The following is a 26,165-nucleotide window of genomic DNA, read 5'->3' as shown; positions in this document are numbered from 1 at the left end:
AGATCCCTCATTATGTAGCCTGTCGCCGGGCAACCATACGCAAGGCCATGCAGCTGCTGGGTATGATGTCATCTGGCATGTTGTTAGTTATACACGCCCGTCTGCGCATGCGCCCCATGCAGGAGTGGCTCTCGAGCCAGTGGTGTCCGGCCAGCGGGACGATCTAGTGGTTGTCTCGACAGCCCTCATTCATTCTCTGCAGTGGTGGTCAAAGGAAAACCTTCTGCATGGGATGCCCTTTACCACCCCTGCCGTAGACGCCACTATCACCACGGATGCATCTCTGTTGGGGTGGGGGGGGGTTCACCTCGTTCAACAGAGCGTGCACAGCATGTGGTCCCCATCAGTATCTTCCAATCACATCAACCTGTTGGAACTACTTGGACTGTTCAAAGTCCTAAAAACCTTCCAAACACACTTGCTGGGGAAGACAGTTCTTGTCCTTACAAACTGCACCAGGGCCATGTACTATCTTAACAAACAGGGGGGCAATCACTCTCCAGGGCTATCCAAACTGTCCCAGAACATTTGGAAATGGGCATTTAAACACATGTTCCTTCTATCACCACATGTTCAAGGGGAGCATAATCTTCTGACGGACATGCTCAGCAAAGACTTGCACCTACCCAAAGAGTACGAGTGACGATTGCAAGTGCACACGTCTCTGCAAAATGGAGTTTGCTAGACATCGACTTGTTTGCCACCCTGGGGAATGCCCAATGCCTAGATTGTAGAGGCGGTCCAAAGGGAACAGTGTCTGGATTACATGATCCAGGAGATTTGCCTACGCTCCCCCCCCGCCCCCAGTTCCCCTTCTCAACATGACAGTGCACAAGATGCATCAGGAACAAGTCACAATGATCCTGGTGGCTGCAATGTGGGCTCGACAGCCTAGATTTTCTCACTTCATGAAAATGTCACTCTCTCCTCCCAGGAAACTGTCCTGCCCATGCAACATGCTGTCACAAGGCCTAGGGACAACACTGCTTCCGTACCACCCCCAAACACACAACTTAGCAGCTTGGCTCCTGAAGTCAGAGTTTGGGAATCTCCAACTACCTCAGAGATGTATGGACATAATTGAAGGGGCAGGTAAACCTAACACTAAGCACTGCTACCCCCACAAGTGGAAACGTTATGTCATTTGGTGTAACTCTAAGAACATCAACCCCATGGGCTGTTCACCTAAAGATATAGGGGGTCATTACGAGTTTGGAGGTAGCCATGGTGCTCCTAGCACCATGGCTGCCTCCAAAGTCGTGTCCCGTTCTCTAAATGGGGACTTACCGGGTCATTCCAACCTTGGAGGACCCGGTAAGTTCCCATTTAAAAAAAACCCTTCCCCCATTCCCATTCGAGCCCCCATAGGGCTCAATGGGAATGGGGAGGGAGCTAATAACGGGCCCGTAAATTATGGGCCCGTTAATAGCTCCCTGGTCCCTTAGCGGTTCCCGCTAAGGACGGCTGGTTTTACCAGCCGGCCTTAGTGGGGCCCGCTAAAGGACCTTGGAATGCGGCGGTAAGGGGTTAACGGCACAGGGCATCCTTACCGGTGCCCTTAACCCCTTACTGCCGCACACGTAATCACCTCCATAGTCCTTTATCTAACACACCTATTAGATTCAGGACTTGTTCATAATTCTCTAAAGGTCTCCCTTGCTGCCCTCTCCATATAGACTACAACTCAGAGCAGGGTTTCATGGTCGAAGATTCCTGTAATCAAGGCTTTCGTGGGAAGGCTAAAAAGACTGCAACCTCCTATTTCCTACTCAATTCCCGGCTGGGATTTGAATGTTGTTCTCACAAGATTAATGGGACCTCCTTTTGAGCCAATGCATAAAGCTATTCTTATGGCCGTCCCCTACAAGACTGCTTTTCTTAAGCCATTACTTCTTTAAGGAGAATTAGTCAACTGCAGGCTCTCAGTTCAGGACCCATTTGTGACTATTCACAAAGATAAGGTGGTTTTGATCAGACACCCTCTTTTTGCGCTAAATTCATCTCGAAGTTCTGTGTGAACCAATCAAACATCCTACCCCACCAATGCAGCTGAATGCAACCTGCATATACTAGATGTTAGTTGGGTGGTCATATACTACCTTGAAAAAACTAAACCTCTGAGAAAAACAAAACAATTCTTTGTCTTGGTGGCAGCTGGTAGAGAAGGGGACCCTGTCTCTAAATTATTTATCTTCAGATGGATTGTTAAATGCATCCCACTGTGTTACTCCCTGGCAAAGAGAGACCTACCGTTTACGCCTAGAGCTCACTCTACTCGAGGCACAGGGGCTACCATAGCATCCATTGCAAATGTTCCTCAAGATTCTATTTGCAAAGCAGCAACTTGGAGTTCTGTTCATACATTCACCCAACACTACTGCTTAGACACACTCGAAGTCTGATTCTCAATTGAGACAAGCAGTGCTAAGACATCTCTTTGCTACTGTTCCTTGTCACATCCTGCCACTATCTCCTGCGTTTACCACTAGATGTCAGACTATATGCACAGCATGGGAATCTAGGCAGATACAATCATCATAAATGCGATTATTTGCTTCCCCAGCATATGATCATACACCCTAAATGAATGATGATGATGAAAGCTTGTCCCTAGAGTATCAAATTCCCTCACTTATAGGTAACATTAACTCTTTTCGACCTGGACCACTGTGTTGCTAGTCCAAAAATTCCCTGGTCTTGTACCAATGCCTACCCTTCATCACAGTGGCCTTGGGCATGGCTTCTGGTGGGTAATAGCCTCCACAGCAAGGGGTTGTAGCCTAAAAGGACATGCACACATCTTTAGTTGCCATCACAGCATTGTGGCCTGGAGGCTTCGAAAGCTTTGGGAGTACCAACCTCTTGTGTTCAGGTGGGCAATCTGATCCATTTCACTCATCAGAGACTGGAGACAGATCTCCACTCTTTCCACAAAGGTGAAGCAAAATATGGATTTGTGGCCTATGATAATGTTGCTTTTTCTGCAGTTACACAATGCGATCCCTGAAGAGCTTTGGTAGACATCTGCTAAGGAGAGGACCTTCAATATCAATGCCGCGGTTCTAAGAAAAATCAGTTTGTCCAGTGATCTTTTCAGCCGAATATAAAAAAGTCTTTAAATTAAGCTGCTACAATGTTTAATATAGAACTGGACTATCCACTCTCAGTGTCTGCACTTCCTTACAGATTTACTATGATCTTGACTACTGAGAGACGGCCACACATCTTGCTCAGACTTGCAGCTCTCAAGCAGATAGTTCTTGCTATCACAAAGACCATTCTCAATTGAGTAGTAGCCAAGGGTGTAGTATGATTAATGTGGACACCCTATGGACTGCTCAGTTCTGTTTCTCAGATTATCTGGAGCTTGGCTAAGGACCTGCACTCCACCTAAACCTATGGTGAGACCCATTTCAAACACACATGCCTGGGTCTCCTATTTGAACTTTTTATGCTGTACAAACATCTGCTCTGGTCTATTATCCATCAGTTTGTGACGTCTGGGGGAAATTAGCTTGTAAGAGTATAAACTCTTTGCTGCTTGCTGGCTCATTTATTTGTATTGAGAAGTTTGTCATAAACGAGTGGCTTTGTTTTTCAACATGGTTTAAAGGATTTTCTTTACAAGTTGAGTTGACTGAGGGATTGTGAATAGAGAAGGAATAAACACACATGTTTAGGGTCAAGATGCCCACTTTCTGCAGGTGACACAGGTGGCTAATTGGTAGTTTGTTTACATATTCCATGTTGCCTTCAGACTGCATCTTCATTGCTGCATTGTTTAACTTTTTCAGGTGCGGAAACAACACATGGAGCGGTGTCAATCCTTCTTGGTCAACGAACTAAAAGTGGTTGACCCGTGGGTGGCACAAAACCGTATCTTTTTTGTCTCTGCCAAGGAAGTTCTAAATGCGAGAATGTACAAAGCCCAAGGGATGCCAGAGTCTGGTATGTATATATATATATATATATATACACTACAAAAAAAACTTTAAGGGGACGTTATGGTTAAGTTGCCCTACGAAAAACCTGTGCACTAAACAAAAAAAATAATTTCAACGTCCCCTTTATGGTTCAAATTAAAACCGAAAAACCCCTGAAATTCGACAGTTATGGTAAACTAAGCCCCCAAACCTGCCACCACCCCTGTGCACTGCTACCACTAACACCAGACCATGAAAGATGTCATCTCAAATGTCACTAATGACATCACTGATGACATCACATGTTTAGCCCCTTTGTTTTCGTTCCCTGCCATATATATATATTTCAGATGTTTGTTAATCTGCTTAGAATCACATGCTGTGCATAGTCCGACATCCAGGGGTCACTGCGTAGTATTGCATTTTGTTTTTCGTAGCCGAAAAGGGGACGTCAACAAGGCGTGTCTGTAACACTATCCCTATAGTGAAGTGCGGTGTACCCACAATCCCTCACGCGTCAAGGTCCCTCAGATTGTTTTTTTCTGCCCAGATATTGGTTGCTTTTACGCAGAGCTCCTCGAGAGACATTACAAATTCATTTACTCGACCTTTGGTCATTATTTATTAATATATATTTACATAAAATCCCTCCCTCGACATAGCTGCAAAGCCTTTTCTCCGCTGAGTAAGAACTTCGCCGGCGGGGACGAGACAGAGGAGATCCTTCGGCGCTGCCGAACACGTGGCCTGGCCTGGCCGGCCATAAGACAGTAGGGAGAGTGGGGTCGTGGGACATTTCTTGTTTCTCTCTAAGAATGCCTTTCCTTTTCCCCTCCCTTTCCCTCGGGGTTGTTATCACAGTGAAATATTTCCTCAGCTATGGAGAGGACACCCTTTAGGTTTTGCCCGCGTTGCAGGGGCAAGTTTACCTGGAAAGACGAGCATAAACAGTGTAACCGTTGCTTGCCCCTCGACCACAAGGAAGACGGCTGTGCGGCTTGTCAACTTCTTAAGCCTAAGACTTTAAAGGATCGTAGGGTCAAAAGGTGGGCGGCCTACGCCATGTCGAGGTCCGATTCCTCACCCGCCGCCGCAGAAATTGACGAGGAATGTGATAACCCAACATCCGTTACGGAAGTCGTAGACCTCTCTAAGGAGCGCTCGCGCTCCTCGTCGTCTGTCCTCGGCCCCGACAAGTTCGGCTCATGTCCTGCTTATGGGGATGAACACCCCGGCGACACTGACACACACAAAAAACACTCCCATAAACACATAACCCACGGCTCTTCTTCGCCGAAGATGAAGAAACCATCAGCGCCAACGGAGACGCAGGTTCCACCGGCGCCCTCCTCAGACCGTAAGAGTCTTAAGCCCCCCTCGCAACCGCAGACGCGACCAGCGACTGGGCTTCCCCCAGATAAGGGCGCTACCCCCAAACCGCCAGACGAAGCGCTCCGTCAGAGAGCGCCTGTCGCCGTAAAACGCGCAACGCCCGTAACGTCAATACCAGAGCCCTCCACAGACAGATTAGTCGTCGAGAGCCTGGCGAAGATCGTTTCCGCCGATTGCCAGAAGCAGACGGCGAAAGATACGCTGAATACCGCTCAGAAGGCTAGAGAAATGCCGAAAAGGCCTGAAGGAAGGCAGGAACTGCCCCCTTCATCTAAAGGGACTCCTAGCCTACCAGAAAGCTTTTCAGACGGAGACGGAGACCTTTCTTTGACGTTATGGGAGAGGTCAAAGCGTTTTCAGGCCAAAGACCCTTCCCCCCGCCACCCTAAGACCGCTCAGGGGTACCTCATGAGACCCTGGAGAGACTCCAGTTCTGTATGGAGAAGATGGAGAGGTTTATGGAGGCTCAAAACCTACCACCACCCAAGAGGGCAAGAGAGGGACCTCAGATGGACCCCAGGGCTAAATTCCCTAGGCTGTTTAATCCCTCCCAAGTGGATACAAATTTATATGACCTCACTGAAGAGGACCCCCACTTTCAGGAGGAGGACACGTTTTTAGGCAACGAAGAGGAACAAAACCTAGAGGAAGAGGGTTTTGAAGAAAGTCCAGATATAGGTGGGGGGGGGGCTTCGGAGAAGACCCAGAGGAAGGTGCTTCACAGCCCTGGCAGTCCCCATCAGCGTTTTCAGACCCTGATGTACTAAACCTGTCCCCTCCCGAGGACTCACCTAATAGGAACACGTCACCTATAGACGATCAACCTACATTTAATGCACTACTACGCAAGGCAGCAGCGCATTTCGAAATAGACACTGGGGAGATTTCTCCTGAAATTGACTTTGTGGAGAAGGTAATCAAGGAGACACCCCCTGTCAGCCAAACCATTCCCCTCCTCGCCTCAGTAAGGAGACGAATTATCCCTTCACTATCTACACCCGCGTTGGTCAGAGGGGTCAACCCGAGGATAGAAAAAACTATTTAGTCCCTCCCCTTCAGACCCGTTGTACGTCAGGGGCCACTCTGTACCTGACTCCCTAGTGGTGACAAATACAAGGAAAAGAGCAGGGGTCCCGCTGTCTACCAGCGAAGCACCACCAGATAAGGAGGGCAAAAAATTGTATGCCCTGGGGAAGAGGATCACAGCCTCTGCTGCTTTTTCCGCAAGGATTGCAAACAACAATTCCTTGCTAGCAAGTTACGCAGACGCACAATGGAGCAAGCTACGTAAGGACGCCAAGGAGGTACCAGAACCCCTACGTACACGCCTTCTGGCCACGATTACTGAAGGGACCCTAGTCAACCAAAGCATCGTGAAAAACACTCTGGATGCTGCAGAAGCAGCTGGCCGTTCCCTAGTCCAAGGAATACTCCTCAAACGCCATGTCTGGCTGCGTAATTCGGGGTTTGAACCTGAAACACAAGCATCTCTAATCAACAAGCCTATACAAGATGCCAACCTCTTTGGAAAGGCGGTTGATGAGGCACTAGAAACGGCAAAGAAAGAGTTTGATACCATCAAAACCGTAGACCAGATTTCTAGGCCTCCCAACAAACGTGGCTATGGCAATAGGCGCTTTTTACGAGGCCAACGCCAGCAGCAAAATCAGCAGCAGCAATACTCTGCAAACAACTGGTCCTCTAACCAAGGCACCAGTGGCCAATACAACCAGAGAGGACAACGCCGTGGCAAAGGGAGAGGTTGGGGTTCTACCCCTAGAGGTTCCCAAGCCACCAACACCAAATGACTCGAAGATTCGGGTCCCTTCCCATGCATCACTGGTCGGGGGCCGGTTAACATCCTTTCTCCAGCATTGGATCTTTCATGGATTCACATGCTTAGAATATTCCCCGTCGTCAGACTGGGACCCCTCGGTACACAAATATAGTCTTTTCCTATAGGAAAACTTCTGACACTTTTGTGTCCTATCTACGTCCTTTTAGGACCTGCCTACGCATGCTCCGTAGGCCGTCCCAGTATAAGAGGCACGCCCCCGCGGCTCCCATTCAGATTTCAACCGTCTCCAAAGTAGTGGGATCTCCTCGCGTCGTCTTACTATTTTGTACAAGGTTGTGTACCTGGAGTTGGAGTTCGAGGACATTTTTCCTCCATGTCAGGAAAAGCACTGTTCCGTCCGTGCGTGACGTGCGGCTTGAAAAAAGTTTACGAGGGGGACGGACATATGGATTGTATATACTTTCTCCACCCACATCATTCGGCTGATAACTGCGACATATGCAAAGGGTTTTCTCAAAAGACCCTCAAAGACCGAAATCGACGGCTGGTGGCATGGCTGAATGATGGAGCGGGGGCATACCCCCCTTCGGAGGTAGGCTCCACACAATCGATGAAAACATCACATCAATCATCCCCCTCCAGGGATCCAACCTGGGAGTCAGAGGTGGAGTTAGAAACCCCAAGAAGCCCAGCAACCCGTCCCCCCCGGACGACATTGCATCATTCCATTCTATGATGGAGAACACATGGGTAAGAGAAGGAGGTCAGTGTTCTCAATACCCATACTAGACCACGTGTGGAAGGAGGGGTTGCAGACAATGCGTCACCCCTTTTCGGAGCCGGCAGTGAAAAGACGCCTTGAGAAAAAGTTTAAGGCTCCAGAGTCTACCCCCAAGTGTTTATCCTCCCAACCAACGCCTGATTCGGTGGTGTCGGCGGCAGCTGCGAGGAAGGCGAAGGCCCAGCACAAGTGCACGACTCCGCCTGAAAACGAAGCAAGACGTCAGGATGCCTTTGGCAAAAAAGTGCTATCCGTGGGAGCAACTACAGTAAAGGCCGCAAACTCTCTGGCTATTGTAGCCAGATACGACAGAGAAATGTGGCACAGGCTAGCGCCATTGCTGGATCATCTTCCGGAAGAGCATAGGAAGGCAGCGATGTTACTTGTCCGAGAGGGTGAGGAAGCCTCCAATCACGCAATAAACATCGCGGTTGACCTCGCTGAGTCGGGCTTCAAGCAAGTAAATAATGGGGTCGTATTACGACGACAGTCATGGCTTAAGTGTACCTACTTCAGACCAGAGGTACAATACAAAGTATTTGAGGGAGACCTTCTATTCAGAGAGAAGGTAGACGAGGCCCTAAAGGGAATGAAAGAGGACTCGGACACGGCACGTTCATTGGGTGCCCTCCAGAGTGGCCGTAGCTACAAGTCTTTTCGTCCCTTTAGAGGGGCTTCAGGTAATTCCAGATTCTCTGCGTCGGGAGACAGATCCTTACCCCTCCCAGGGATACAGGCGTGCTTCCCAAACTGCAAACCGACGCCGGAACTTCCAGACGTCCAGGAAGAGACCATCCTATCTGTCGTCGTCGAGAGACAAGCAAAATAAAGATCAGCAATGACGAACAACACACCGTTCTGGGGGGAAGAGTGTCACCCTATGTCGACGAATGGGAACGAATAACGACGGATCAATGGGTGCTGGACACTATAAGGAACGGGCACTCTCTACAATTCAAGCACAGCCCTCTGCACATTCCACCTGCGTTCACCGCTCATTCCCATCAGAGGATACTGCAACAAGAGGTAACACTCATGTTAGCAAAGGGCGTGATAGGATTAGTTCCAACATCACAGAAAGGTCAAGGAGTCTACTCAAGATACTTCGTCGTAAAAAAGCCGAACGGCAAATGGCGTCCCATTCTAGACTTACGCAATCTCAACAAGTCTTTAAAGAGCCTGAAATTCAAAATGCTCACGCTGCAAGAAGTGATCCGAGCCGTTCATGAAGGGGATTTTCTAGCGTCCCTGGATTTACAGGACGCGTACTTCCATATTCCAATGTGTCGGAAACACAGGAAGTTCCTGAGGTTTGTAATAGGGCGGACTCACTACCAGTTCACGGTTCTTCCCTTTGGGCTCAAGACCTCCCCCAGAACGTTCACGAAATGCCTGGCCCCAGTAGCAGCCACCACGTATACCCATACCTCGACGACTGGCTGGTAAGGGGATCCTCCCCAGCGTCGACCAACACAAGTTTGCAAGCCACCATGCAGCTTCTACAACAGTTGGGATTTGCCATAAACTTTGAAAAATCCTCTCTGCGGCCATCGAGAACGTTGGTGTTCCTGGGGGCACAGTTCGAGACCCAGTCGGGGCTAGTGAAGCCTTCTCTCGACAGAACCTCAAAACTCAATCAGCTGGCGAGCCGACTACGACAAACCACCAGGCTCTCAGTGAGGAAATACTTTTCGGTCCTAGGAGCCATGGCATCCTGCATCCATCTGGTGGCAAACTGTCGCCTATTCATGAGGCCAGTCCAGGAATTCCTCGCGGACCGATGGACACAGGCCCAAGGATCGTGGTCAGACAAGATAACCATCAACAACGACAAGTTGCTTCGGACCCTTCAGTGGTGGCAGAGTTTCCACAATCTGAACAACGGTGTACCCCTACAGGAACCGGAGTTTCAGCGAACCATAGTCACGGATGCGTCCCTAACCGGATGGGGAGCTCACATGGGTACTCTTCAAACGCAAGTGGTTGGTCTCAAACGGAGTCACTCCTACACATAAACGTGTTAGAGCTCAGAGCAGTACGATGGGCCTTGAAGGCATTCCTACCACACATCAAGGGATCGCGAGTACGAGTGCTGACGGACAATACGACGGCCATGTTTTATTTGAGAAAACAAGGAGGGACGCGATCAAGGACTCTTTCCATAGAGGCCCAGAAAACATGGCATTGGGCATAAAAGCACGAGATTTCCATCGTGGCTCACCATCTCCCGAGAGTGAGAAATTCGCATGCAGATTCCCTCAGCAGAAGGATGGCCCAGATACACGAATGGGAAATAGACACAGGTCAGCTGATGAAAGTGTTCGAGAAATGGTGTCACCCCCCACTGGACGTTTTCGCAACCAAAGAAAACAAGAAATGCGAGCAATTCGCAAGCAGATGGCCTCAGGAGGGTTCCATGGGGGACGCATTCTCCTTCCCATGGACAGACATGTTCCTTTATGCTTTTCCTCCGTTTCCCCTCATACGGAGGACAGTACAGTGGATATGCAGATACAGTTGCCGGGTAATTCTAGTGGCACCGTACTGGCTGCGGCAACCGTGGTTTTCCGACCTACTTCACCTGTCGCTGGAACATCCAATAGCATTTCCGAGAGTCCCGAACCTACTGTCCCGGGACAAAGGCACTGTATGGCATCACTGTATGGCATCACGACCCGGACAGTTTCAACCTTACAGCCTGGCTCCTGATTTTTCGGAGTTCGGTGCTTTAGACGTTTCGGAGGATTGTCAGAAAATTCTGCAGGCGGCTCGGGCCCCTTCTACCAACAAATCTTACACCTATAAGTGGCGGAGGTTCTGTGAATGGTGTCGAGGACAACAAGGCCTACAACCGTTGAAGGTGACGCCGCAGCAAGTCCTACCTTACCTGCTTCTCTTGGCGGAGGGGGGTTTATCTTTCACATCGATAAAGGTGCACCTGGCGGCGATCTCGAGGTTCACGAGGAAGAGACAGTCGTCTCCTCTATTCAGCGACAGACTTGTGAAACACTTCATGAGGGGTTTATTTCAAACTTTTCCCCCGGTAAAACGTTTCCCACCAACATGGAGTCTCAACATAGTGTTGGCAGGCTTAATGAAACCACCCTTTGAGCCTATGGCCACGTCGGACATGAAATTAATATCGTGGAAGTTGGCATTTTTAATTGCTATCACATCAGCTAGGAGAATCTCGGAACTGCAAGCGTTGGTCGTGGACCCGCCATACCTAAGATTCTTTAAAGACAAGGTGGTCCTGGCAACTAGTCCTACGTTTGTCCCAAAAGTTCCTACAGTGTATCACAAACACTCGTCCATTGTTCTCCCTACTTTCTTCGCGACCCCATCATCGGCAGCAGAAAAAGCTCTTCATACCTTGGACGTTAAGAGGGCCCTGAAATTTTACCTACATCGTACACAGGAACTCAGGTCTACTTGACAACTGTTCATCGCATATGGTCCGTCGATGAGAGGAAAAGCAATCTCTAAGCAAGGATTGGCTCGATGGGTCTCATCGACGATTGCGTTTTGCCACTCCAAGGCCGGAAGGCCGCTGCAAGGGCATCCTAGAGCCCATTCTACAAGATCAACGTCCTCCTCAGCAGCATTATGGGCAGGAATTCCGCTAACGGACATATGCCAGGCTGCGGCATGGTCAGTGCCCCACACGTTTACCCTCCACTACTGCCTTGCCAGGCAGCATGCGGACGAGGTGCAGATGGGAAGAGCAGTCCTGCGCCATCTGTTTCAATAAGGTAAGCCCCACACTGTGGAGAGTTTTCTTTTTCTACCTTTTGGTGACCGTATGCTTTATGGGGATACGGTTATATGAGTAAACGTATTTCTGGTGTACATATGCATTGTGTATTGTGGTGAGGGTATATTACATTACATTCTCACCGCCGTTTTCAGGTGTTACTGCTATACAATCTATTCTAAGCATGTGAATCCATGAAAGATCCAATGCTGGAGAAGGGAATAGTTTCTTACCTGCAACTCCATTTCTCCAGCATTGGTATCTTTCATGGATTCACATACGCCCGCCAGCCTCCCCGGAATGCAATGTATTTGCTTGATAAGTTTAACCCTTCCTACTTTGGAGGGGCCGAAATCTGAAGGGGAGCCGCGGGGGCGGGCCTCTTATACTGGGACGGCCTACGGAGCATGCGTAGGCGGGTCCTAAAAGGACGTAGACAGGACACAAAAGTGTTGGAAGTTTTCCTATAGGAAAAGACTATATATGTGTACCGAGGGGTCCCAGTCTGACGACGGGGAATATTCTAAGCATGTGAATCCATGAAAGATACCAATGCTAGAGAAATGGAGTTACAGGTAAGAAACTATTCCCTTCTTCTAGCATGGGAGGGAATAACTTCAGACCTCTGGGTACTATCAACCATAGCCCATGGATACTGTTTAGAATTCAACATTTCCCCAATGTACAGACCCCCAAGGGGACGACGCATGACACCAGAACACCTCGCCATCCTTCTACAAGAAGTGGACCAGCTACTGGAAAAAGAAGCTATAGAGGTTGTGCCTCTATCTCAGGTAACAGAAGGTATTTATTCACTGTACTTCCTTGTACCCAAAAAGGACATAACCATGCGCCCTGTATTAGATCTGCGCCCAGCGAACAAATTTGTCAAACCTCAAAAGTTTCGTATGGTGACCTTACAGGAAGTGATCCCCCTGCTATCACAAGGAGATTACATGACAACACTGGACATGAAAGATGCATACTTTCATATTTTAATGTTGCCAGCGCACAGAAAATACCTCAGGTTCATGATAGAGGGCAAACACTACCAGTTCAGAGTGCTACCCTTCGGGATAGCATCTGCACCAAGGGTATTCACGAAAGTACTGGCAGTGGCAGCGGCCCACCTGCACAGGTTGTCCATCCCAGTATACCCTTACCTCGACGATTGTCTCACAACAGGGGATTCTTACGAAACATGCTTCTCAAATACCCAAAAGACTGTAGACCTTTTGTTCCAACTGGGCTTCTCCATCAACGAGAAGAACTCCAGCCTAGACCCCAGCCAAGTCAAACAATTCCCATGGGCTCTAATTCAAACAAAGAACAGCCTCGTCTTCCCCTCCAACGAGAGGATCCAAAACATGCTGTTTCAGATCCCTCAATATGTAGCAGGTTGAGAGGTGACGGTACGCAAAGCAATGCGATTGCTAGGAATGATGGCGTCATGTATTTATTTGGTACCCCACGTGCGCCTGCGCATGCGCCCAATGCAAGAGTGGCTCAACAGCCAGTGGTGTCAGGCCAGCGGACAATGGGACGATCTAGTGGTGATCTCGCAGGCCTTGGTTCTCTCGCTACGGTGGTGGTCAAAGGAAAACCTGGTAATAGGGAAAACATTCGCCACCCCCGCAGTGGAAGCCACTCTAACCACAGACGCATCCCTCACAGGATGGGGGGCTCACCTATCCCATCAGACTGCTCACGGAGTTTGGACTCTGAGCGTAGCTTCCAAGCACATAAACTTACTGGAGCTACTTGCTGTGTGCAAAGCACTAAAAGCCTTCCAGACACACCTACAAGGGAAGACAGTGATGGTCCTCACGGACAGCACCACAGCCATGTACTACCTCAACAAATAAGGGGGCACGCACTCTCCAGGACTGTCCAAGCTGTCCCAGAACATCTGGAAGTGGGCTCTCAAACACATGTTCCTACTGTCACAACATGTACCAGGGGAACTCAATCTGCTAGCAGACGAACTAAGCAGAGACTTCCCTCTGCCCTCAGAGTACGAATGGCGTTTACACGAAGACATCGTCTTCGACGTTTTCACACAATGGGGATTCCCAGAAATAGACCTGTTCGCAACCCTGGAGAACTCACAATGCCTAGATTACGCCTCCAGGTACCCCAGAACCAATCCAAGGGGAACGGTCTGTCGATTCCATGGTCAGGGAAATTTGTTTACGCTTTTCCCCCGACTCCCCTTCTCAACAAGATTGTGCACAAGATGCACCAGGAACAAGTTACCTTGATACTAATGGCCCCTATGTGGGCCCGGCAGACATTGTTCGCTCACCTGATGGAGATGTCTCTATCTCTTCCAGTGAAACTTCCCTGCCCGTACAACATGCTGTCACAGGACAAGGGCCGGACACTGCATCCATGCCCTCAGACCATGAACTTAGCAGCCTGGTTCCTGAGATCATAGAATTTGGACATTTACAACTCCCGCAGAGATGCATGGACATCCTCAGGGAGGCTAGAAAGCCTAACACTCGTCACTGTTATTCTAGCAAATGGAAGAGATTTGTCATCTTGTGTAGAGGAAGAAACATCAACCCTGTTGACTGCTCTCCCACACAAATTGTTCTGTACCTGACCCATTTACTGGACTCAGGTCTAGTATTCAATTCTATTAAAGTCCACCTAGCGGCGCTTTCTGCATACACCACTTCCCAACTTAGTGTCATGGTGGAAAGTCCCAGTTATTAAAGCCTTTATGGAGGGGGTAAAGAGAATACACCCTCCGATAGCAAACCCAGCTCCCGGCTGGGACCTAAATGTGGTACTTAACAGGCTCATGGGCTCACCATTTGAACCCATGCACAAGGCAACTCGTAAAGACCTCACTCTTAAGACCGCCTTCCTAATAGCTATCACCTCCATTAGGAGAGTAAGTGAACTACAGGCTCTTTCTGTTCTAGACCCCTTTGTAACAGTTCACAAAGATAAGGTGGTACTACGCACACACCCAAGGTTTGCAAAATTCATCTCGAAATTCCATGTCAACCAGTCAATAGAACTACCAACGTTCTTTCAAAACCCTTCAAATTTGGGAGAAAAAAGTCTGCATACACTTGATGTGCGCAGAGCTGTCATGTTTTATATGGAGAGAACTAGGCCTCTGAGAAAGACTAATCAGTTCTTTGTCTCGGTGGCAGCAGGAAGAGAAGGAGATGCAGTCTCAAAGTCCACTATATCTAGATGGATTGTTCAATGCATCACTCTCTGTTACACTCCTACTAAAAGAGAACTACCCTTCAAGCCAAGAGCACACTCTACTCGAGGCACTGGGGCATCCATAGCACTCATTGCAAATGTTCCCCTTGAGTCCATTTGCAAAGCGGCAACCTGGAGTTCTGTACACAGCTTTACAAAACACTACTGTCTAGATGCCCACTCTAGATCTGATTCCCAGCTGGGACAAGCAGTATTTAAGATATCTTTTCTCTACTGTTCCTTCTCACAACCCACCTCCAACTCCGGGTACTGCTTGCTAGTCTATGCACAGCATGTGATTCTAAGCAGATTAACAAACATCAGAAGACAATGCATTACTTACCGTAAAAGCATTTCTGATGGTTGTATCTGCTTAGATTCACATGCGCCCACCCCGCTCGGATGGAAGGAACATAGACATCTTTTTATATCTCTCTTTTCTGTACTCACTCACGTCTAGAAGGCTCCCTCAGGGCAGAAAAAATACAAACAGAGGGACCTCGACGCGTGAGGGATTGTGGGTACACCGCACGTCACTATAGGGATAGTGTTACAGACACGCCTTGTCGACGTCCCCTTTTCGACTACGAAAAACAAAATGCAATACTCTGCAGTGACCACTGGATGTCGGACTATGCACAGCATGTGAATCTAAGTAGATACAACCACCAGAAATGCTTTTACGGTAAGTAATGCATTGTCATATATATATATATATATATATACACAAAAAAACGTTGTTAAAGGAATGTTATACTTCACAGTGAAACCAAAAAACACTGCGCATTCCCCCATTATGGTAAGCTAAGCAACCATAACTCGCACCATCTACGTGCATTGCTAAGACTAACACCCCGGACATCAAAGATGACATCACAAATATCATTGATGACATCACTGATGACATCACATGTCTGCTTCACTTATTTTGGTGCATTGAAAAATGTAGGCCAGGTGGTTTTTATTCACTGACAATCACAATATAAAAATAGAAAAGATGCTATATATCAAAACGTTACCCTTGTCGTTTGTTCTTAAAGTACTTTCATTACGGTCTGGTCTAAGCTCATGATGCACATGCATGGGGCAATAGCAGGCCTCAAACACACAATTCATTTGTATACAGGAAGGTAAACATTTTGATGATGCTGTTTCTTTCTTCCTTACTTCAGTTTCCATGTATGTGCCTCTGATTTATATGCATTGGGTCTTCATATGTATTGTTTGTACTAGCACAAGTGTGTATTAAGTCTTGAATTGTTAGCTAGTTATCACATGTTTAACATTACACAATCACCCCTGACATCCTGCTACCAACATAATAGAAAGAACCTCTTGTAGGTAGGGACTTTTCATCAACATTATTTTCACATGTGATGTCATCAGTGATGTCATCAATGATATTTGTGATGTCATCTTTGATGTCCTGGGTGTTAGTCTTAGCAATGCACGTAGATGGTGCGAGTTATGGTTGCTTAGCTTACCATAATGGGGGAATGTGCAGTGTTTTTTTGGTTTCACTGTGAAGTATAACATTCCTTTAACAAAGTTTTTTTACTGATATATATATATATATATATCAGGGAATGAAAACAAAGGGGCTAAACATGTGATGTCGTCAGTGGTATCATCAGTGACATTTGAGACATCTTTAATGGTCTGGGTGTTAGTGGTAGCAGTGCACAGGGGTGGTGGCAGGTTTGGGAGCTTAGTTTACCATAACACTGGAAATTCAGGGGTTTTTCGGTTTTAATTTGAACCATAAAGGGGAGGTTGAAATTATTTTTTTTGTGAAGTGCACAGGTTTTTGGGAGGGCAACTTAACCATAACGTCCCCTTAAAGTTTTTTTTGTAGTGAATTGTACAGGTTTTTTGGAAGGGGAACTTAATCATGACATTGTGTCAATGAAGTTGCTGTGCGTAATATACACTGTCATCATGTGATTTTGGGAGATATGTAGTATAATCTACGTACTTGATATACATTTAACATAGAACATACAGAACCCCCTCCCTATTGATATTCGAAAGGGACGGACTGAGCGCCTGTTTGCGGACGGGGGCAGACAGGATCAACATTACCCAAAGAGGCGGGAGGTATCTGAAAATGTACTATTGTCTTACACAAAAAGTGTGCAACGTAGAAGGAGGACATAAAGATATTATAAGTAGTAATAAGTAAATATGGAAACCTGAAGATGTGAAAAGAAAACTACACATTTAATAACCATGTAGAATGAAATGGAAGGTACCATTTTTAAAAAAAAAAAAAAAAAAAAAAAAGGATGCCTCCATCATAATCACTTCACAGAAACTTGGCAGCCTGGAACGACAGTGGACAGACGCAGTAGGACGAAGGGAGATTACATCAAAACAGTGAGTGGAGGTCATTTTCTTTGGTATGTGGTGCAGAAATAATAATTTCTTTCTGTTGTTTTGACTCAGAAATGGCTAGTACTTTGGAGTGGCTGGAGGAGAATTTTCCGCATGGAGAAATGTCTGAAGACAGCGACAATAATGGTACACGCTGCTCTGCATATGCAAAATAATGACCAGTATTTTGTAGGCATTCAACATATGTATATTATTTTTGAACAGACCAGGAAAGAAAAGAAGAAAGGGCAACAAACGAGACAGAAGAAGACAGGATAAAAAGGATTGAGCAGAAAATGGACATATTGAACGAGAATTTTAAAAGTTTACGGGAGTTTGTGGAGGACTGTGTGAGAGGAAAAGTTCATTACCATTGTCCCACCTGTACCTGCCCCGCTTCTCCATTCGCTAGTGCACCATCCCCAAAGCTAAAAGAGGAAAATAGAAATTTTGACCTAATATCCATCCTTTCTTCCCCTCACAAATCTTCTCCTTATAACCTGCCTGTGTTGAATCCTAATTCTCCCATATTTGTGTCAGTATCCGCTTCCCCCGCTGTTTCTTTGGAGTGAAGTGTGTGTGTGTGTTTGGAATGTTTTTGTACAGCAGTTGTAGTTAAAGAGTTTGAGTAAAAAATGTTTTTTTATAAAGACGTAAAAAATGTTCGCGAACAAGCGCGCCTGTTCGACCTATCCGTAAGGAATGGAATGTGGGTGCTGTAAAGGCCGTACACCTACCCTTAGTAATGTCAAGTATGATGGACTTGATGTTTGACCGCACCATCTGTTGAAGTTATGCGTACATAAACAGAAAGGGGCATCCTAATGACATTATACCTCGCCGTACCGCTTGCAAACGACATGAAACATGTTCGTAGAACACACCAAATGGCCGGGATGGCTGTAAATGAGCAAAATGGGAGAGTGTGAAGGACAGTATACCTGTCCGTATCGGGCGCAGCCAAAATGGTGCCGTCCGTAGAACAGGCGCGGTGGCCGGCAAGTTCGTAGGCAAACAAAATGGAGTTGTCCTAAGGACACTGGAACTGTCCGTACAGTGAGCATATCATGTATGCACATGCGCAGTACAACCGTAAGTATAGCGAACATCGCGCCTGTCCCTAACTGTTCTTCTCACTTGTGTCACACTTTGAATTAGTTTGAGAACCCGAACACGTTTGTTACTCTGTATTTGTTGTCCAGCGGACTCCCATTTCTGGTGCTGATATTTTCATGACGTCATCATGTGTCCGCACTCACGCTGAGCGTGTGGACTAATTTGCGCAGTTTGTGTGTTTCCGTAACAGTACAAAAGAACGTGTAGACACAAGGCAAAGTATTGTAGAGTGTAAAAATATAATTTCACATATCCCTGACAATAGCTGACCTGAGGACTTGGTGTGTGAAATTTTTGTAACGCTTTGCAGGGATAAGACGGTCACAAGGCACACCCCTCCACCCCTACAAATGGCCACACCCCCGAGCGCATATTCATTGTCCGTGTAGCTATAGCAGTTTGAGGTGTACTGCCTTTACTGCTGTAGTGACCAAAAGGAAACTAATCGGTATGGCTTCCATGGCTGCTGTTGGTTGATTAGCCTCTGCACCACCCCCAAACCCGCCACCACCACCACCTCACCATGGGCCTGCAGATAGATGTATGGGTGGGGATGTAGAGAGCGAGGAAGAAGAGGAGGAAGAGAATGAGGTGGAGGCACTGCGAGCACTCGCAGGGATTCGTGGGTGTGGCGGTTGTTTTCTGTTTATGGGAACGTACCAAAGGCACGTGCGAACCTGGTGAAGTGTAACCAGTGGGAGGTGGTGCTGAGTCGCGGGACACTTGGTTCGTACAGCTTTGGTACGATAACCATGAAGCGACACCTCACTTTGTTCCACACTGTGGACATTCGTAAGGTGGTGCCATGTGAAGAACGTAGTCAATTGAGTTCCTCCACAGCATCCTCCGTGTCCGATCCTCCCACCACAAGAGACACTCCTGTGGGGGAGCGCCTCCCTCCAGCTGCCTCACAAGCCATTCGCAATGCTGTTGACCCTTACCTTTCAAAGGTGACAATAGTGTGTAAGTATTGTGACGCAGTACTCTGCAGGGGGGAGAGTTTTCGAAATGCTTTTGAGGCTACGGTCACAGAGCACCACAAGATCTGCTCCTTACCTAAATAAAGCTCACCCTATATCTTTCTGTGTTCACTTGCCCTTTCTTATCCCCGTGGCTGGTGTCCCTTCCTTACCCTCCTTTGGCCTCCTCGCCTAGTGTGTTGTGTGCTGTGAAGCAATACATGTGAAAACAACAAAAAATCACAGAAAAGGCTCTTTTCAGAGCTGCCTTTTTCAGTTTACAATAGGACTATGAAGTGACGGTCGTAGACCCCCGCAGAGTTGTTGAAAAGTTTGCAGACAGTTGTGGGTGGATAAAGGGAGGGTGCATGCGGAGCAAACACAATGAAGTGTACGCTGGGAGTAAGTGGTGGCTCTGAAAAGGGACTTTCGGTGGTGTGTTGTGTGGGTCAAAAACTGTGGATTGGAGAAAATGGATTGGCAGATAGGTTAGTGTGAATTCAAAAGAGGTCGCAATGCATTTTGTACATTGCGAAGAAAAATCTGATTGCCTGCATATGTGAGGTGGACTCCATCTCTGCGGAAAATGAGAGCTGCGAAACAAAATGTTTTCATTGTGGAAGGAGGACATGCCAACATCTCTTAAAAAGGCACAAACAGCCTTATTCACATTGCGTCTCGTTTTCTCCATTTGTGGACCAAAAGAGAAGAACGTAGCCATATTTGTCTTTGTGCAATACGGGGAAAAAAGTATTTGACAATTTGGAAACATGTCCATGAGCTTCGCAATCCCTTCCTTCATTGCAAATTGCAAAGAAATTCCAGAGACAGGGCCTAAACTGTTTCCTCCGCAATGAATGATAAGCATATCTGGAGGACGCTCTGTCAGTAAAGTAACACAGAGAGGTACCAAGTCTAGCCACCTCATGCCACGCACGCCATGCCAGTGCACTTCCACATGAGGACATCCGAGATCTGCAGATAAAGAGCAGCTTTCTGCATGCACCTTCAACCAATGTATCCATGAGTCTCCCAAAATCCAGATAATCTATTTTCGAGCATGGAAAGCCATGGCTGTGTGGTCTCCTGTCAGGGAGAAGACAGTCTTACTAAATTGCGCCGTTCAGAACACACCTACTGAACTTTATTGACCAATCCCTAGCTCCGCTCATTCTCATATGCATGCGTCTCCACCCCTGAATCCCCGTTGGTGATATGCGCTGGCTGCAAACTACCGCCATGTTCGCGGACATGTATAGGATCAGAGCGTGACGACGGTACATTATTCCCCTTTTTCCCCTTTAAGGTGGGCTCTGAAAAGAGCTGTTTTTTTAAAAGTTTTTGGCCAGATACCCTACAGACATCTGTTATTTTATTTATTTGTTTTGTATTTTTTCTCCTTGCTTTACTCCTACAACCATTACAGAACCTTCTCTAAAGCAAGCCTTACAGTCCAAAAGAAGATCACATTTCCCAACGAAGATAGCGCAACACCATCTGCTTCAAAATAATCCGCATTGCTGGGAGCAATGTTATCGTGGCTGCAGAAAAACATACCAGCTCGTAACATGAATGCACGCATGCCGCAATTGATGATACACCTCCCAATACTTTGATCTGGACAGAAAACTGAATTGTTGTCCCATTTTACTCTAGGGTGTAAAGCAGAAAAAATTACTTTCGTTGTTGGGAAGATGATCATGAGTGCTTCAACCAACTGTGCCAAATCTGCCAACAAAGTACGTGAACTCATTTATCCCAAATGGCAAGCACCGTAGTGCAAAATTACCACATGAGGAGTGGTCATTGTACGCATGTCTCTGCAAACTTGCAGAATTGCTGCAGCATTGCCATTAGTGTCAGCACTCCACACCACCTCCACTCCTCTCACATCGAAATGGTGTGCCACATGCCTACTCTCGGCATAGTGTTGTAAGCCATGCACAAAAATGTCTCCAAGCACCAAAACCCTGACCCTCTCCACCTCCACCTCTGCCATCTTCAGTGTACGCACTGTCTTTCGACACAAAAGAGTAATGGGAACATCTGATTGGCTGATGCCTACAGTCCCCTTTCCATGCAGGATTTGCTGTAGAAACCCGTATGTGACACGCCCTACCTGCGGACAAGCGTTGCCTACATGCGGCACGTAACTCTTACACAGTCCTACCCTTTCCTACCCTTTCCACAGTGGTAGCAAATCGAGTCCCTCATTGGACACAACTATCCACCAATCACATTGAACATCGCTAATTCTAACTCTGTCATCAACATTGCGCACTTCAAAATTACTGTCGATGATTCTGAATGGAAGTCGCATATCATTGCAAAGCACCTACTTCACAAGCTACTGTGCAAGTATTGCAAATTTCTACGTACAGCTCCATGCATGCGCACATGCATGAGTATAGAGTACAGGTATGTATATTTTAATCAGAGAACATGTGCAACCCTTATGATTTAATTTAGACAAATTAATGCAGCTAAATCTGCATAGGCAATACATACCAACTCTCCCCCTTTTAAGTGCAAGATGTCTGATTTATCATTGACAAACGGTACGACTGCTTACTGTCTTCCACATAACCTATACATATGTTGCAAGCATGCCTATTTAGGGCGTAACTCAATTTTGTATGTGAAAATGCCGGAGTTGTGTAATGTGTACGGCCTACACTATAATGCTACTTGCAATGTAATCGTATGAGAAAAGAAAGCGCTCCTGATTGCTGTGTGACATCTCCCTCTGAAGGTCTCCCGATTTCTCGGCATTGTGCTTTTAATTTGCAAGTAGAACATTTTTCCCCATCTACTACTGTGCCCAATCGCTTACAAACCTCTCTCCTATACATAGTACACCTTGTAAAAAACAAGGCATTTCCATAACCTTAAAATTGTTAGCAATTCTGAAGGACTTTCAAGTACCATATTGCAAATACCATGCACAGACTGCAAAGAGTGAAGTGAAATGCACACATGCACTGGGTTGAAATATGAAAGTAGAATGCTCTGACGAAAGAAGCACAATTAATGTGTGTAGGATCATCACTGGTGTAAACACACAAAGTCATTGATTTTGTTTTTTTGAATCGCAGTGAAGGCTACTCTCCTGAGAATCAACAGGATCTACACTGCAGACGACATATCTGAAGAAACCTAGTCATTTTGAAAATAAAAGGAAGTGCAGTACTACCTTTATATTATAACTACACCTCAAAGAGGCTGCGTGGGTTATTTGTTTATTTTGGGCACCAAAGCAAACATTGATTTCGAAGGGATTGTGTCCTCCGACGTATTCCTTATCTTTGATAATTCGTCTCCAGCTTGTTGGCCTTGGAAATTTTTTTCAGCAGAGGGCACTGCGCATCGACATCCGTCGAGTTGGTGTCCCTCGACAGCCACCGTATCGGTGCCGACGTCACCATGCCTATAAATAGCCATGTTTTTCCGCGCTTTGTGGGGCCTCGGAATATCGTTGCTCAGTTCTTCAGTAAAATATACTTAATTAATCCTTGTGAATACCGACTCGTACTCTATGGCTTCCTCATCCGAACCGACGACTCCATGGTCCGGCTTCAAAAAATGTCGAGACTGTGGAAAGAAAATGTCGTTGACGGATCCTCACAGGATCTGTTTGTGGTGCCTGGCAGTCGAGCACCATTGTTCGGAGTTTGAGGACTGCATGCCCATGATGGCGAAAGCCTTGAAGGAGCGTAAGGGGAAGTTCAAGAGAGGTAAGGCAGTTAAAACTTCTTCAAAAGTTTCCTCAGCGGAGGCCAGACATTCGTCTCCTCGCCATCACAAAAGACATTCTCGTTCTAGGTCTTGAAGCAGTTCCCATCACTCTTCGAGATCTAAGCATTCAAAAAAGAGACGTTGAAGATCCCCTTCCTCGTCGTCGTCTTCCGTTTCCCCGAAAAGGGTCTCCTGCCCCACAAAACATAGCTCTCAGGCTGAGTGGGATGAATTCAGGAAAAAGATGCTTAGCATCTTCGAGAAAGCGGCCTCGACCCCCTCGAAGACTGCTGAGGGTGATACCCTGGGTGAAAGACCCAAAAAATCAAAACGGCGCAAGTCGCAGCACCCGGCGAAAGAAGCTACTCGAGAGCGTCACAAACCCTCGAGTAAAGGCAAGGTTGCGTCTTCGACGCCATTATCGAAGGGTTCTTCGACGCACAGGTCAGTCGATTTGCCGACGTCGACGCCGAGAAAGGACAAACCCACGGCCACCTCACAGACAGTGGCCATACCCAAAGCCTCGATCATGACAATGTTGTCGACAACCTCGAGTAGAATTCCGATACTCTCGAGTTCCTCGAGGCCTCTACCAACTTTCTCGATGCCTTTTTCGATGGCTTCGAAGCTTTTAATGTCCGCGTCGACGACGTCGACGTTTTCTCAGCCAATTATGATGAATTTGGCCCCTTCTGCTCTGGAAATGGGATTTATACCATTTCCAAGATCTGATCATTCCACAGCCTTAGCATCTATTTATGAGGAAGGGGAGAATTCGGATCAGGAGAGACGTTTTGAGTTGCAGGGATCTGCAATTCCTGTACCAGAGGAATTTACCTCTGAGGAAGGTAGGTTTAAGGACCTCCAAGAATCCTTACATGAAGCAAGTGGGTTGGACACTTCCCCAGAAGTGGAATTTGCCAAACCAGACCCAGGGGAACATGCTGAAACCCCTTATAGAACATTGATGGCAAGGATAATAGAGTTTATGGGGTGGTCTACACCCTCACCTGCTTTTCAGCAAGACGACCTCACAGACATTTTGGTTAAAGGTCCACAGGAGGACCCTGTGGTGCCATTTCATGCGGCATTACAAAGGAAAATATTGGCAAACTGGGAAACCCCTGAGGTTATCCCGGCGGTTAACAAAAAATTATCAGCCAAGTATAGGGTGTCTACTGCTGACCCTGAATATTTATCCAAACACCCAACTCCGGAGAGTCTGGTTGTTCAGGCAGCAACTTCATCAGGTAGTAAATCGGCTTACCCTACTGTTCCACAGGACAGGGATGACAAGAAATATGACTCTATGGCCAAAAAAGTCTTTTCTGCATGTAGCATGGCGTTGAAATCCATCAATGCTACTTGTACGCTCGCAAGGTTCAGCCACACACTTTGGGAGTGTGCTTCATCAGCGGCTGACTGCCTCCCGGAGGGAGAAGAAAGGGAAGCGTTTCTAAACATCATTAAGGATGGTAAAGACGCAATGTGCGAATTCCTTCAGACTGGCATCGATTCTGCTGACAGCATCAGCAGGGCCATGGCGACAAGTACAACAACCCAGAGATTTGCTTGGTTGCGAAAGTCTGGTTTTGCTCCAGATGTGCAAAGCAGACTCTTGAATATGCCCTTTGACGGCTCTTCTTTGTTTGGTAAGAAGGCGGATTACAGTTTAGAAAAGTTTCAAACATCAAAGGCAGCAGCAAAATCCCTGGAAGCTGCAATCCGTCAGACACCATATCGCCCCTCAGGAACCTCTTGCAGAGGTAAGTCCTTTGGCTTCTATTCCGCATTCGGAAGAGGCAGAGGACAGCTAGTTCAAAGGGGTCAGAATAAATTCACCCGAGGTGGACGGGTTAAAAATACAAAAGCCGCAGCAGCAGGTGCCTCTTTACCCTCGGCATCTGCATCAGCCGCCTCCAACCTGCTCTGAGGACTCACCTCACAAGACGCCAGTAGGGGGCAGGTTAACTCAACATCTGACGGAATGGCAGGCTACTACACAGATGCTTGGGCATTGGAGACAGTTGCCCAAGGTTACTGCCTGCCTTTTCTACTCATCCCTCAGAGTCATCCACCGGGGAACAGCTCTCTGAAAGTTCCAGATCTGCTCCTCTTGCAGGAAATTGTAGACCTGCTAGAGTGAGGTGCCATAGAACCGGTACATGTAGAGGAGAGGAACAAGGGTTGGTACTCCCCCCTACTTTCTCATCCTGAAGAAAGACAGAGGACTGAGACCTATCTTGGAATTACGAGAATTGAACAAGTTCCTCAGGAAGGACAAGTTCAAGATGGTAACTCTCTCTCAGATCCTTCAGGCCCTCCTGCTCCAGGACTGACTGGTATCTCTGGACCTCCAGGATGCTTATTTCCATGTGCCAATCCATCTCAAACACAGGAAATACCTGAGGTTCGCAATTGGCGGCTCTCATTATCAATTTCGAGTTTTGCCATTTGGGCTGACCTCCGCCCCAAGGGTCTTCACCAAGTTAATGTCGGTAGTGGCGGCAAGTCTAAGGAAGGGAGGGATTCACGTCTACCCCTACCTGGACGATTGGCTGATCAGGCCTGCATCTTCGGAACAAGCTCAGATCCAGCTAGATTATGTCTGCCACTTCCTTCACAAACTGGGCTTCTCCCTCAATTTAAAGAAGTCACAGATGATACCATCACAGAGGCTACAGTTCATCGGAGCTGTCCTGTACACTTCTCTGGGAAAAGCCTTGCCACCAGAGGTGAGGGCTAAAGATATTCTGCAGATGGTCACCAAGTTTCAAAATGCCCAACATCTCCCAGCCTTCGACTTTTTGAGGTTACTAGGGCTCATGGCATCCTGCATCTTCCTTGTGCCAGAGGCTCGCCAGAGAATGAGATTTCTCCATTAGGCGCTAAGAATCCAGTGGTCGCAGTTCTCAGGAAAAATGACAGATCTCCTTCGGATTCCGGACAAGGTAGCCCGAGACCTTCAATGGTGGGCTTATCAAGAGAACATTTTGAAATGAGAACTGTTTTGGCAACCATGGTATAACAGTAGTCACGGACGCCTCACTCACGGGGTGGGGAGCCCATGCCAACGACCTGACCATCCGCGGCCGTTGGTCTCCAT

The 26,165-nt window shown here is 47.2% G+C and overlaps 1 protein-coding gene across 3 annotated transcripts in view; it reads left to right on the top strand.

Moving 5' to 3' along the window:
- The window catches only part of MFN1 (mitofusin 1), a 1,384,201-nt gene that overhangs the window by 739,437 nt on the left and 618,599 nt on the right, over window positions 1-26,165 (top strand). For all 3 annotated transcript variants that reach the window (XM_069618688.1, XM_069618687.1, XM_069618686.1), the window contains one exon: window positions 3,795-3,948. In XM_069618688.1, coding sequence (XP_069474789.1) covers window positions 3,795-3,948 — 154 coding nt within the window. The remainder of the gene's footprint in view (window positions 1-3,794; window positions 3,949-26,165) is intronic.

The sequence above is a fragment of the Ambystoma mexicanum genome, chromosome 10 (genome assembly GCF_040938575.1).
Source record: "Ambystoma mexicanum isolate Mex_15411 chromosome 10, UKY_AmexF1_1, whole genome shotgun sequence".
Taxonomy (NCBI): Eukaryota; Metazoa; Chordata; class Amphibia; order Caudata; family Ambystomatidae; genus Ambystoma; species Ambystoma mexicanum.
The sequence above is the reverse complement of the archived record's forward strand: the minus strand, read 5'-3'. Positions and strand labels throughout refer to the sequence as shown.